The 13966-nt window shown below is 50.9% G+C and overlaps 1 protein-coding gene across 3 annotated transcripts in view; it reads right to left on the bottom strand.

Moving 5' to 3' along the window:
- Positions 1-11143, bottom strand: part of tmem154 (transmembrane protein 154) — a 101151-nt gene extending 90008 nt beyond the window's left edge. For 2 of the 3 annotated variants that reach the window (XM_072496049.1, XM_072496048.1), the window contains exon 1: positions 11001-11136. In XM_072496049.1, coding sequence (XP_072352150.1) covers positions 11001-11088 — 88 coding nt within the window. In that variant the 5' untranslated portion in view covers positions 11089-11136. Of the gene's footprint in view, positions 1-11000 lie in introns of all 3 variants that reach the window. The other variant, XM_072496050.1, reaches the window with a different exon arrangement.
- Between the last annotated feature and the right edge of the window lie 2823 nt (positions 11144-13966).

The following is a 13966-nucleotide window of genomic DNA, read 5'->3' as shown; positions in this document are numbered from 1 at the left end:
GAGGATTTTAAAAGGTGGGACATGTTGCCACTCTTGCTGGCGGGTAGGGTACAGTCGGTTAAAATGGTGGTCCTCCCGAGGTTTCTTTTTGTATTCCAATGCCTCCCAATTGTGATTACTAAGGCCTTCTTTAAGAGGGTAAGCAGGAGCATTATGGGATTTGTGTGGGCGAGCAAGACCCCGAGGGTAAGGAGGGGGTTCCTGGAGCGTAGCAGTGATAGAGGAGGGTTGGCGTTGCCGAATTTGGGTGGTTACTATTGGGCAGCCAACGTGGCAATGATCCGTAAGTGGGTGATGGAGGGAGAGGGGGTGGCGTGGAAGAGTTTGGAGATGGCGTCCTGCAAAGGAACGAGCCTGAGGGCGCTGGTGACGGCACCGCTGCCGCTCTCGCCGACAAGGTACACCACGAGTCCGGTGGTGGCGGCAATGCTAAAGATCTGGGGCCAGTGGAGACGGCACAGGGGTGCGACGGGAGCCTCGGTGTGGTCCCCGATTAGAGACAACTATCGGTTTGTCCCGGGGAGGATGGACGGGGGGTTTCAGAGCTGGCATCGGGCAGGGATTAGAAGAATGGGGGACCTGTTCATTGACGGGATGTTTGCGAGCCTAGGGGCGCTGGAGGAGAAGTTTGGGCTACCCCCGGGAAATGCTTTCAGGTACATGCAAGTGAGGGCATTCGTGAGGCGGCAGGTGAGGGAATTTCCGCTGCTCCCGGCACAGGGGATTCAGGACAGGGTGATTTCGGGCGTATGGGTCGGAGAGGGCAAGGTGTCGGTGATATACCAGGAGATGAAAGTAGAGGGGGAGGCTTTGGTAGAGGAGCTGAAGGGTAAATGGGAAGAGGAGTTGGGGGAGGAGATTGAGGAGGGGCTATGGGCTGATGCCCTAAGTAGGGTTAATTCCTCTTCCTCGTGTGCCAGGCTTAGCCTGATACAATTTAAGGTGGTTCACAGAGCGCACTTGACGGGGCGAGGTTGAGTAGGTTCTTTGGAGTGGAGGACAGATGTGGAAGATGCTCAGGGAGCCCGGCGAACCATGTCCATATGTTTTGGTCATGCCCGGCACTGGAGGGGTTCTGGAGAGGAGTGGCGGGAGCAATATCTAAGGTGGTGAAAGTCCGGGTCAAGCCAAGCTGGGGGCTAGCACTATTTGGAGTGGTGGACGAGCCGGGAGTGCAGGAGGCGAAAGTGGCCGGCATTCTGGCCTTTGTGTCCCTAGTAGCCCGGCGAAGGATCTTGCTCATGTGGAAGGAGGCGAAGCCCCCCAGCGTGGAGGCCTGGATAAATGATATGGCTGGGTTTATCAAGTTGGAGAGGATAAAGTTTGCCTTGAGAGGGTCTGCGCAGGGGTTCTACAGGCGGTGGCAACCGTTCCTAGACCATCTCGCGGAGCGTTAGATGATGGTCGGACAGCAGCAGCAGCAACCCAGGGGGGGAGGGGGGACATCGTTCGTGTGGGGGGGGGGGGGGGAAGGGTGAAGGGGGGCTCCTCTGGAGGGCATTTGAGCAAGAAAACACATGAATGATCCGGAAACTGACATGTACGGGAAGAAGCCAATGTACAAAGTTCTGTATTTTATTGACTTGCCATGTTCACGTTTTGCCATGCGAGCTTTCTTTCTTTTCTTTGTTACGGGGGGGGGGGGGGGGGGGGGGGGGGGCGTTGTTTGTATGGTGGAAAATATTGTTGAAAAATTCTTAATAAAAACATTTATTTAAAAATAAAAAAATTCATGAACTTTGGACTCATTATTTGGTATTGTATAATCAACACTGTCATCATGTCTTGTACATGTCATCGCTTATCTACCTATTTTGTTCAATTTTCTTGAACCAAGTACAGAAAATATGTAACACGAAAAAAGGGGGGGATGTGTTGATATGCACCACTGTATATACACAAGGGGTTAATGTAAATACACTACAACTAAGTAACCACTAGAGGGAGCACCAGAGATATCATGACATACAGCCAATGGGTCATTACAACAGGACACAACCAATGGGTAATCAGGACACCCAGAGGTGGCATTACCACAAGGGGGCACATCACAACCCATATAAAAGGACAGGGCACACATGCTCTGCCTCTTTCCACAGACAGACATCTAGCGAGTACATCAGGGTTGATCAACAGCATCGCACCCAGCATGTGGCTTCGAGCAGGCTGGTAAAGATAGAACAAAGAACATAGAAAATACAGCACAGAACAGGCCCTTCGGCCCACGATGTTGTGCCGAACCTTTGTCCTAGATTAATCATAGATTGTCATTGAATTTACAGTGCAGAAGGAGGCCATTCGGCCCTTTGAGTCTGCACCGGCTCTTGGAAAGAGCACCCTACCCAAACTCAACACCTCCACCCAACACCAAGGGCAATTTGGACATTAAGGGCAATTTATCATTGGCCAATTCACCTAACCCGCACATCTTTGGACTGTGGGAGGAAACCGGAGCACCCGGAGGAAACCCACGCAGACACGGGGAGGACGTGCAGACTCCGCACAGACAATGACCCAAGCCGGAATCGAACCTGGGACCATGGAGCTGTGAAGCAATTGTGCTATCCACAATGCTACCGTGCTGCCCTTAAGAACAAATAAATCTACACTATATCATTTTACCGTAATCCATGTACCTATCCAATAGCTGCTTGAAGGTCCCTAATGTTTCCGACTCAACTACTTCCACAGGCAGTGCATTCCATGCCCCCACTACTCTCTGGGTAAAGAACCTACCTCTGATATCCCTCCTATATCTTCCACCTTTCACCTTAAATTTATGTCCCCTTGTAATGGTGTGTTCCACCCGGGGAAAAAGTCTCTGACTGTCTACTCTATCTATTCCCCTGATCATCTTATAAACCTCTATCAAGTCGCCCCTCATCCTTCTCCGCTCTAATGAGAAAAGGCCTAGCACCCTCAACCTTTCCTCATAAGACCTACTCTCCATTCCAGGCAACATCCTGGTAAATCTTCTTTGCACCTTTTCCAGAGCTTCCACATCCTTCCTAAAATGAGGCGACCAGAACTGTACACAGTACTCCAAATGTGGCCTTACCAAAGTTTTGTACAGCTGCATCATCACCTCACGGCTCTTAAATTCAATCCCTCTGTTAATGAACGCGAGCACACCATAGGCCTTCTTCACAGCTCTATCCACTTGAGTGGCAACTTTCAAAGATGTATGAACATAGACCCCAAGATCTCTCTGCTCCTCCACATTGCCAAGAACTCTACCATTAACCCTGTATTCCGCATTCATATTTGTCCTTCCAAAATGGACAACCTCACACTTTTCAGGGTTAAACTCCATCTGCCACTTCTCAGCCCAGCTCTGCATCCTATCTATGTCTCTTTGCAGCCGACAACAGCCCTCCTCACTATCCACAACTCCACCAATCTTCGTATCGTCTGCAAATTTACTGACCCACCCTTCAACTCCCTCATCCAAGTCATTAATGAAAATCACAAACAGCAGAGGACCCAGAACTGATCCCTGCGGCACGCCACTGGTAACTGGGATCCAGGCTGAATATTTGCCATCCACCACCACTCTCTGACTTCTATCGGTTAGCCAGTTTGTTATCCAACTGGCCAAATTTCCCACTATCCCATGCCTCCTTACTTTCTGCATAAGCCTACCATGGGGAACTTTATCAAATGCCTTACTAAAATCCATGTACACTACATCCACTGCTTTACCTTCATCCACATGCTTGGTCACCTCCTCAAAGAATTCAATAAGATTTGTTAGGCAAGACCTACCGCTCACAAATCCGTGCTGACTATCCCTAATCAAGCAGTGTCTTTCCAGATGCTCAGAAATCCTATCCTTCAGTACCCTTTCCATTACTTTGCCTACCACCGAAGTAAGACTAACTGGCCTGTAATTCCCAGGGTTATAGACTGAGTTCCTACAGCGAGATTAGCAGAGAGTCGAACTCATTTAAGAACAGTGTTAATAGTTCAATAAACAAGTTGAACTAATTTCATAGTCTGGAGCTTCCTTTGTCAAAGCATACATCAAGGAAGCAGCTTATGCTACACGAAGCAGCATAACACAACGAACACCATGCCATGATCGGCCATCATGATTGAGCTGATGCGACCCTGTCGGATTCCCCATTCCTCGTCCTCCCTTGAAACGCAGCTATATGTTACCATCATCACAGATCAAATTCATACAATGGCATCTGTTTACTCAGGGGGTCACCTCTCAGCCACAAAGTCTGTTTTCAAGTCCCACTCCAGGTCGTCAATACAAAAAAAAACAAGGCTGATATTCCACTGTGGCGCTGAGGGAGCGCTGCTCTGTTGAAGGAGCTGTATTTTGGATGATGAGGCCCTATCTACCTACCTGTGTGGATGTGAGAGATTCCAAGGCGCTATTTTAAAGAAAAGCAGGGTATTCGGCCCAATATATATCCCTCAATCAACATCACTAAAATAAATATTCAATCAGTTTACCACATTGCTGTTTGTGTCCATGCCTATTGGCTGCCATGTTTCCGACATTACAACACCGACTACACTTCACAAAATGCTTTAATTGGCTGCCAAGCGCTTTGAATCATCCAGTAATTGTGAAAAAGGCTTCCAAAGGAATAATCAGATCAAAACTTTCAAATCCCCAGTAACAATCAATAATACGAGACCAGTTTTACTCGTACCCTTCATTACCACGTTTTTGTAGAGGGGTCATTTAGACTCCAAACACTAACTCTGTTTCTCTCTCCACAGATGCTGCCAGACCTGCTGAGTTTATCGAGCATTTTCTGTTTTTATTCCTGAAATTCAAATTTTCGTTCGTTACTAAAGATTATTTTCTCCCTTTTTCTTACTACCAGGATCCCCTATGTTTCTCAGGAACATAGAAAATGGACTTTGCTCATCATGGTTTTGTAAATTAGGCATAAACAAGTTCCAATTCTGGGGATCACACCCTGCAAAATTGGATCATCCATTTTTTAGGTTAGACTCCTCTTATAATAATAATCTTTATTATCGCGGTGTAGCGCACAAAGACTCCGTGAGATGAATAGAGTGAAGTCGATGAGGCTTTATTAAGCGTGTCTGTTCCCCCGCAGCTCGATAGTAGAATGGCCTGCGGGGGAGGACTCCGGCTTCTTATACTCCGCCTTCAGGGCGGAGCTAGAGGTCAACGGCCAACCAGGACCCGGGATCTGTCAGCCAATGACATTAGGGCTTCCAGTCCCACATGACCCCTAATACATACTACCACATTCACCCCTTGTCAAAAATGAACCCGGCAGGGTGATGCTTCGCATGGTGGTAAGGGTTTACAGGGCTGGTCCTGGGAGGAAAACATTCATATGGCAATACAGTATGTACAATTTTGTCCTGTTTCAACTATTTACAGAATGGTATCGGGAGAAAAGCAAAATGTTCTTGTGAAAAGTCCATATATTGATTTAGATCGACGCCACGAGTCGGTCGGGCGGTCTGGTCGTCCGTGTCGATCGCCTCGGCCCCGGTGGTGGTGGTGGTGCTTGTACCGGTGTTGTCGTCTCCGGGAGCCTTACGGTTTCAGCTTGGGCTTTATTCTTGGTCGGGCCTGAGGGGAGGGGAACCGATCCTCCTGGGAAGGGGGCGGTCGCGGGGTGCGGCGGTGGCAGGAAGGGGGGGGTTGGGTGAATGATGTCGGGGGGGGGGGTGTGTTGCCGGCGGGCGCCAGATCCCGCAGGGAGACCGTGTCCTGTCGGCCGTCGGGGTACTCCACGTAAGCGTACTGCGGGTTCGCGTGGAGGAGGTGAACCCTTTCGACCAACGGGTCCGCCTTATGTGCCCGCACATGCTTTCGGAGCAAGATGGGTCCTGGGGCCGCCAGCCAGGTCGGCAGCGACGTTCCAGAGGAGGACCTCCTAGGGAAGACAAGGAGACGCTCATGAGGCGTTTGATTAGTGCTCGTACATAATAGCGACCAGATGGAGTGGAGAGCGTCCGGGAGGACCTCCTGCCACCGTGAAACTGGGAGGTCCCTGGACCGTAGGGCCAGTAGGACGGTCTTCCAGACCGTGCCGTTCTCCCTCTCTACTTGCCCGTTCCCCCGGGGGTTGTAGCTGGTCGTCCTGCTTGAGGCTATGCCCTTGCTGAGCAGGAACTGGCGCAGCTCGTCACTCATGAAAGAGGACCCCCTGTCGCTGTGGACGTATGCGGGGCAACCGAACAGTGTGAAGATGGTGTTCAGGGCTTTAATGACTGTGGCCGCGGTCATGTCAGAGCAGGGAATGGCGAATGGGAAGCGGGAGTATTTGTCCACCACATCAAGGAAGTATGTGTTGCGGTCAGTGGAGGGGAGGGGCCCTTTGAAATCCAGACTAAGGCGTTCAAAGGGGCGGGAAGCCTTAATCAGGTCGCACCATCCGGCCTGAAAAAATGCGGTTTGCATTCCGCGCAGATGTGGCAGTCCCTTGTGACTGTACGGACCTCCTCTAAAGAGTATGGGAGGTTGCGGGACTTGATAAAGTGGAAAAACCGAGTGACCCCCGGGTGGCAGAGGTCCTCGTGGAGGGTTTGGAGGCGGTTAATTTGTGCGTTGGCACATGTGCCGCGGGATAGGGCATCGGACGGCTCGTTCAGCTTTCCGGGACGATACAAGATCTCGTAGTTGAAGGTGGAGAGCTCGATCCTCCACCTCAAGATCTTGTTGTTTTTGATTTTGCCCCGCAGTGCATTATCGAACATGAAGGCTACCGACCGTTGGTCGGTGAGGAGAGTGAATCTCCTGCCGGCCAGGTAATGCCTCCAATGTCGCACAGCTTCCACTATGGCTTGGGCTTCCTTTTCCACTGAGGAGTGGCGGATTTCTGAAGCGTGGAGGGTTCGGGAGAAAAAGGCCACGGGTCTGCCCGCTTGGTTAAGGGTGGCCGCTAGAGCTACGTCGGAGGCGTCGCTCTCGACCTGGAAGGGGAGGGACTCGTCGATGGCGCGCATCGTGGCCTTTGCGATATCCGCTTTGATGTGGCTGAAGGCCTGGCAAGCCTCTGTCGACAGAGGGAAGGTCGTGGTCTGTATTAGGGGGCGGGCCTTGTCTGCGTACTGGGGGACCCACTGGGCGTAGTATGAAAAAAACCCCAGGCAACGTTTCAGGGCTTTTGAGCAGTGCGGGAGGGGAAATTCCATGAGGGCGCGCATACGTTCGGGGTCGGGGCCTATTATCCCATTGCGCACTACATAGCCCAGAATGGCTAGCTGGTTGGTGCTAAAAACGCACTTGTCCTCGTTGTACGTGAGGTTCAAGGCTTTGGCGGTCTGGAGGAATTTTTGGAGGTTGGCGTCGTGGTCCTGCTGGTCGTGGCCGCAGATGGTTACATTGTCGAGATACGGGAACGTGGCCCGCAACCCATGTTGATCAACCATTCGGTCCATCTCCCGTTGGAAGACCGAGACCCCGTTTGTGACGCCAAATGGGTCACTTAGGAAATGGTATAATCGCCCGTCTGCCTCGAAGGCTGTGTACTTGCGGTCACTTGGGCGGATGGGGAGCTGATGGTAGGCGGACTTGAGGTCCACGGTGGAGAAGACTTTATATTGGGCAATCCGATTGACCATGTCGGATATGCGGGGGAGAGGGTACGCGTCTAGTTGTGTGTACCTGTTGATGGTCTGGCTATAGTCTATGACCATCCTTTGTTTCTCACCTGTCTTCACTACTACTACCTGTGCTCTCCAGGGACTATTGCTGGCCTGGAATATGCCTTCCTTTAGTAGCCGCTGGACTTCGGACCGAATGAAGGTCCGGTCCTGGGCGCTGTACCGTCTGCTCCTAGTGGCGACGGGTTTGCAATCCGGGGTGAGGTTCGCAAACAAGGACGGGGGTTGCACCTTGAGGGTAGCGAGGCCGCAGATAGTGAGTGGGGGTATTGGGCCGCCGAATTTGAACGTAAGGCTCTGTAGATTGCACTGGAAATCTAATCCCAGTAATGTGGGGGCGCAGAGTTGGGGAAGGACGTGTAGTTTGTAGTTTTTGAACTCCCTCCCCTGCACCGTTAGGGTAACTATGCAGAAACCTTGTATCTGTACGGAGTGGGATCCTGCAGCTAGGGAAATCTTTTGTGCGCTGGGATAGGTGGTCAAGGAACAGCGTCTTACCGTTTTGGGGTGGATAAAGCTCTCCGTGCTCCCGGAGTCGACTAGGCATGGTGTCTCGTGCCCGTTTATTAGCACCGTTGTCGTCGTCGTCTGGAGTGTCCGGGGCCGAGCTTGATCGAGCGTAATTGACGTGAGACGTGGTTGTAGTAGTGGAGCGTCTTCCTCGAACCCCGTGGAGCCGTCGACACTGGGGTCCGTTGTTGCCGTCCAAGATGGCATCGGGGATGAACAAAATGGCTGCCCCCATACATCACACATGGCTGGGGGGGTCACAAGATGGCGGCGGGGGTGGACAAAATGGCCGCCCCACGCGTCGTATAGGTCTGGGGTGGTCCAAGATGGTGGCGCCCTTCCTCCCCTCGTGGTGGCCGGGACCCAAAATGGCGGCATCTGCGGGTCGCACATGGGGCGCTGGGGGGGTTGGGGAGCGTTAGGACCGCGCGGGGCTCCCTCATCTCTGGGGACAGCGGTGGTCGGGACCCAAATTGGTAGCGCCGGCGGGTCTTACGTGGGGACGGGGGGGGGGGGGTTGGGGAGCGTAAGCGGCGTGCAGGGCTCCCTGTTCTCCCGGGACCGCAGTGGTCGGGACCCAGAGCGGCTGCGCCTGCGGGTCGTACATGGGGCGCTGGGGGGGTTGGGGAGCGTAAGCGGCGTGCAGGGCTCCCTGTTCTCCCGGGACAGCGGCGACCTCGCGGGACTGGCACACAACCGCGAAATGGCCCTTTTTCCCGCAGCTCTTGCAGATTGCTGCGCGGGCCGGGCAGCGCTGCCGGGGGTGTTTCGCCTGGCCGCAGAAATAGCAGCGGGCGCCCCCGGTGCGACTTGGCGTTTGGACCGCGCAAGCCTGTGGGGTGTCCGGGGGAGGGTGGGTTTGTCGCGACGGGTACGTATGGAGCCCAATGGGCTGCCGCGCAGTCGGGGCCGTAGGCACGGGTATTACGCGCGGCCACGTCTAGGGAGGCTGCTAGGGCCCGTGCCTCTGAGAGCCCTAGCGACTCTTTTTCTAGAAATCTTTGGCGGATTTGGGAGGAATTAATACCTGCCACAAAAGCATCGCGCATTAACATGTCCGTGTGTTCATTTGCGTTCACCGAAGGGCAGCTGCAGGCTCGTCCCAAAATCAGCAGCGCGGCGTAGAATTCGTCCATCGATTCTCCGGGACTTTGCCGTCTCATCGCGAGCTGGTAGCGAGCGTAGATTTGGTTAACTGGGCGGACGTAGAGACTTTTCAGTGCTGCGAACGCCGTCTGGAAATCCTCCGCGTCTTCGATGAGGGAGAAAATCTCCGTGCTTAACCTCGAGTGCAGGATCTGTAGTTTTTGGTCTTCTGTGACCCGGCCGGTGGCCGTTCTGAGGTAGGCCTCAAAACAAGTCTGCCAGTGCTTGAAGGCTGCTGCCGCGTTCACTGCGTGGGGGCTGATCCTCAGGCATTCCGGGATGATCCTGAGCTCCATAGTCCTTTTTAGGCACGCTTAATAAATTGTAGCGCACAAAGACTCCGTGAGACGAATAGAGTGAAGTCGATGAGGCTTTATTAAGCGTGTCTGTTCCCCCGCAGCTCGATAGTAGAATGGCCTGCGGGGGAGGACTCCGGCTTCTTATACTCCGCCTTCAGGGCGGAGCTAGAGGTCAACAGCCAACCAGGACCCGGGATCTGTCAGCCAATGACATTAGGGCTTCCAGTCCCACATGACCCCTAATACATACTACCACACACGGGTAGGCTTATATTAACACTGCAATGAAGTTACTGTGAAAAGCCCCTCGTCGCCACATTCCGGCGCCTGGTCGGGTACACTGAGGGAGAATTCAGAATGTCCAAACTACCTAACAGCACGTCTTTCGGGACTTGTGGGAGAAACCGGAGCACCCGGAGGAAATCTACGCAGACACGGGGAGAACGTGCAGACTCCGCACAGACAGCGACCCAAGCCGGGAATCGAACCTGGGACCCTGACGCTGTGAAGCAACAGTGCTAACTACTGTGCTACCGTGCCACCCATTTATCAGCAGTGGGTCCCTTAAATATAAATAAGGGGCCTAACACTTGTTTTAGATTCTAGGAGTTAGACCAGCCCCACTCAGAATTCATTACAGCTGCAGCAGTCATCATTGAAAGCCAATTAGTCAGGAAAAATAAGGTTTCTTTTTTTAAACTTTCTCCTGTGTTCTCCATGTTCCACTGACCCATGTGCAGGATTGGGGCAGAATTCTAGTAACCTCATTGGCACAGCCATTCTGTCTACAAGGTGTGATTGATAGTGAAAGGCAGGTCGTTTAAAAAGCAACATTCCGCAAATAATGATAGAACAGCTCCTCAGTAACTTGTGGAGATTACACTGAAGGGAGCGTCGACAATAAACAAATGAATTGGAATTTTTTAAATGTGCAATTTTTTCACAATTAGGTATAATAATAATAGGAGAGTCAACTTTAGGATATGTTACTTTACATTAATGACTGACAAGAGTATGATTAGAGTTACAAATACCAAAATAGGGTTACATTTTAAATTAAAATGAATTGCCTTTTGCATTATGTCCAAGCAATACATGTTCGAGTGTTCGGTTTTTTCTTACAGTTCTTTATCTGACCATTTAGTGGATTTCACAAGTGGGTAAGGACAGATTGCGCAGATAAATTTGAAAGGACAGAAATGTTCAAATAATTGTGGAAAACTGTCTCCGACCAATTGATCTGTCAAGAGAAAATTTACACCGAACACGAGGTCCCATTGAGAAATCTGAAACTTGTGCTACAGTGTACTTAAATATTAAAGCACGTTGCTGTCAATTCTCAGACATCTGGGTGTAACTATTCACAGAAGTAAGCCAGAGGCTTGCTTTTCAGCCAAGTTCAACATAACAACATTTGACATTGACACTTACTGTTGCCAGAAAGTAAAAAGGTCACCGACAGAATCCAATACAGTCTTGAATTCCACTGGTTCATGTTACCTTTACAGAGGGTGTGCATACAAATTTATTGTACTCTGATTTCCTCTCTTGCTCAAAGAACGTCACCATTTCCTGTTTCCTGTAAGTGTTTCTGACTCTCAATATTTCTTCAGGAGCTGGTTTTGAATGATCTGTTTAGGAAGTGATGCAATGCAACCTGAGATAGCTGCTGTGGCAGGTTGATTATTTCTGAAGGTGGTTTATTTCTTATTTCGATCCATAAAAGCTTTTCCTGCAGGTTTTTTGATGAAATCTTTTTTAAGTGGCCCAGCTTCTCCAACCCCCAGAGGGCCTATATCTTGAAATGAATGAAATGAAAATCGCCTATTGTCACAAGTAGGCTTCAAATGAAGTTACTTGAAAAGCCCCTAGTCACCACATTCCGTCTCCTGTTCGGGGAGGCTGTTCTGGGAATTGAACCGTGCTGGCCTGCTTTCAAAGCCAGCGAATTAGCCCTGTGCTGAACTGCCCCTGTTATCGGTTGCAGTTTGTGAACACAGGATGTGATTATTTCATCATAAGAAACGTTATGCTGTGTACTGTTTTGATAAGCTTCTAATACAGGATGAAGAATATCCTGCTTGCTAATTAAATCCAATCCTTCCTGCCATGTGAGAAGGTCACAGATATTGATCTTTCTTCCAGGTGTTGGTTGATAAAACCCCAACCCGAGATACACCAGGAAGTGGAGATTAATATATAAACTGTTGATATTATTGCTCAGCCAAAAATCATGTTTAAAATTAGCCACGTTCCCATGGACCACAGTGTGAAGATGTAATTCAATCCTCATTTGAATGTCATTAGATTCTGTCCTTTGTGTTATATTAGTTTGGTTGCTATTATTACTTGTAATTATCTAAATTAAGAAACGGAGAAAGTACAGTTGTTTGGGGCAAGGGGATTTCTCAGAAACATAGTTTTAAAAAAGCAGAGAGATGCAAAACTGACGCACCACCACTAAGGGAGTAATTACGAATGATTTGTTCCAGGAAAAACCTTGCTGGGGAACGGGTGGAAAGTCTGCCTTGCGCACCACTAGGTTCGGGAAGAGAAATGACAGACAACATAAGTGCGGCAATTTTAATGTTAGCTGGTTCCTTATCGTAGACGAACCTTTGGAACCCTCATCTCTGCCCTGCTCAGCAGACACCATGGCTGTCCATGCCACTGGTACCTACTGATATTCACTTTTACTGGGCCCATGTGCAAACCCCCTCCTGCATAGACAAACACCGAATGCTGAGGTTTGGGCCAGCGTCTGGGAAAGATGGGATGTCTGGTGCTGAATCCGCAGAAGACTTTACTGTCTTTATGGCACTGAGGAGGTTGTTGGGCCTATTGTCTCTGCACTGACTTTCCAGCTCAGCATCATGGCTCAGTACTATTCTCCTGCCTTTGGCCCATAAGCCCCGCATATTGTTTTACTTCAAGTAATCAAATTTTACCAGCTGGCATGGTGGGATTTGAACTTGCACCCCCAGGGCATGAGCCTGGGCGTTTGGATTACTAGTCTAATGACATTACCACTACACCGTTTTTAGAAGTTGTAAAGCCTGCTGAATACTTGCCAGGCGAATTGAAGGGCGGCAGATATTATGCAAAGACTCTGGTGAGATAAAACAGCAGCATGCCCTTCTCTGGCCTCTGTCGTTCTGCTTGGGCTACTGCTTGCCAAGGTTTCTTCCTCGGCCTCGGTGAAGGCTGTATTATTTGACATTCCTCCCCCCAGCTGGGTTAGTTCCCCATTACAGGCCACCTTCCCTTGCAGAAAGAGGCTGAGAGTTTGTGCTGCTGTCTCGGGATTATGTTTATGGAGAAAGAAGGAGATGGAATGAGGGTGAGGAGGTAAAGCCAAGTGTGTGGAATGTGAAGTGAGGCAGGGTGGCTCGGAGGAAGTGTTATCACGCGAGATGGTGATGGTGTTGGTGTGTGGCGGGAATAGATGACTTGGTGAATTGTGGGGTGGGGAATGAAGGAGTTTCGACAAGTGCTGCTGAGAGAGGTGAAGAGCTCCTCTTGTGATATCCTTAAACCCCTCTAGTCACCACAACACAAACCGAGGTGGGAGGGTGGGGTGTGGGTGGAGGGTAAAGAGGCAGAATTCCTATCACTCGTCTGTGCTGCCACAATGTTCTCCACAGTTGTTCAGAAAGAAAAACATGGGGCGGGATTCTCCATTTCTGTTCACGCCAATGCTGAATTTGTGGATTTTCACGAAAGAAAAACTGTCTCCACACTTGGCCTGATTCCGCCAGTATTGAGGGGCTAGCACCGGTGCCGCGTGGAACACAATCAATTCCAATGAAAAACGGTGCGGGATTCGCCGGGTCCGTGATTGACACTCGGGAGGCTGACAAGCTGCAGCCGCACATACACATTACAATCCCCACACACACTCATCCCAGCCAGCAAGATGACATTGGTGGTGTTGGAGCATACCCATACAGCTGATGGGTCATTTGGGGCCAGAGGGCACCTAGTGGGGGTGCCCTGGGGGGGGGGGGGACACCTATACGACCCATGGCACTAAGTTCACAGTGGGCTGTTAGCGGTGTGCGCAGCTGCATGGCTGCCTTGCCGGCTGCGGCAATGGTGTTCTGCGCCCATCCACCTCATGGCCGCCGCACGCTACTTCACGCCCAGCCCTGACAGAAGCTCCCCGGCCAGCGGCTCAACTGCCAGCAAACTATGGCGATGTTGGACAATTTCCGTATCCCCTCTCTTTCCCTCAGCAGCCGCCACGCCAGTTTCACGATTTTTAAAAGTACAAATGAACTGCACCGTCGGTAACTCGGCCCATCGGAGGAGAATCTCGGAGGCCCCGGAGAATACCAGTTCGGGCCTGCTAATATGCAAACGATGTTTATTGTACATGCGTTGCGGACCACATTGAT

Source organism: Scyliorhinus torazame, chromosome 3 (genome assembly GCF_047496885.1).
Source record: "Scyliorhinus torazame isolate Kashiwa2021f chromosome 3, sScyTor2.1, whole genome shotgun sequence".
Lineage (NCBI taxonomy): Eukaryota > Metazoa > Chordata > Chondrichthyes > Carcharhiniformes > Scyliorhinidae > Scyliorhinus > Scyliorhinus torazame.
Note: the sequence above shows the minus strand (reverse complement) of the source record. Positions and strands in the feature narration are given on the sequence as shown.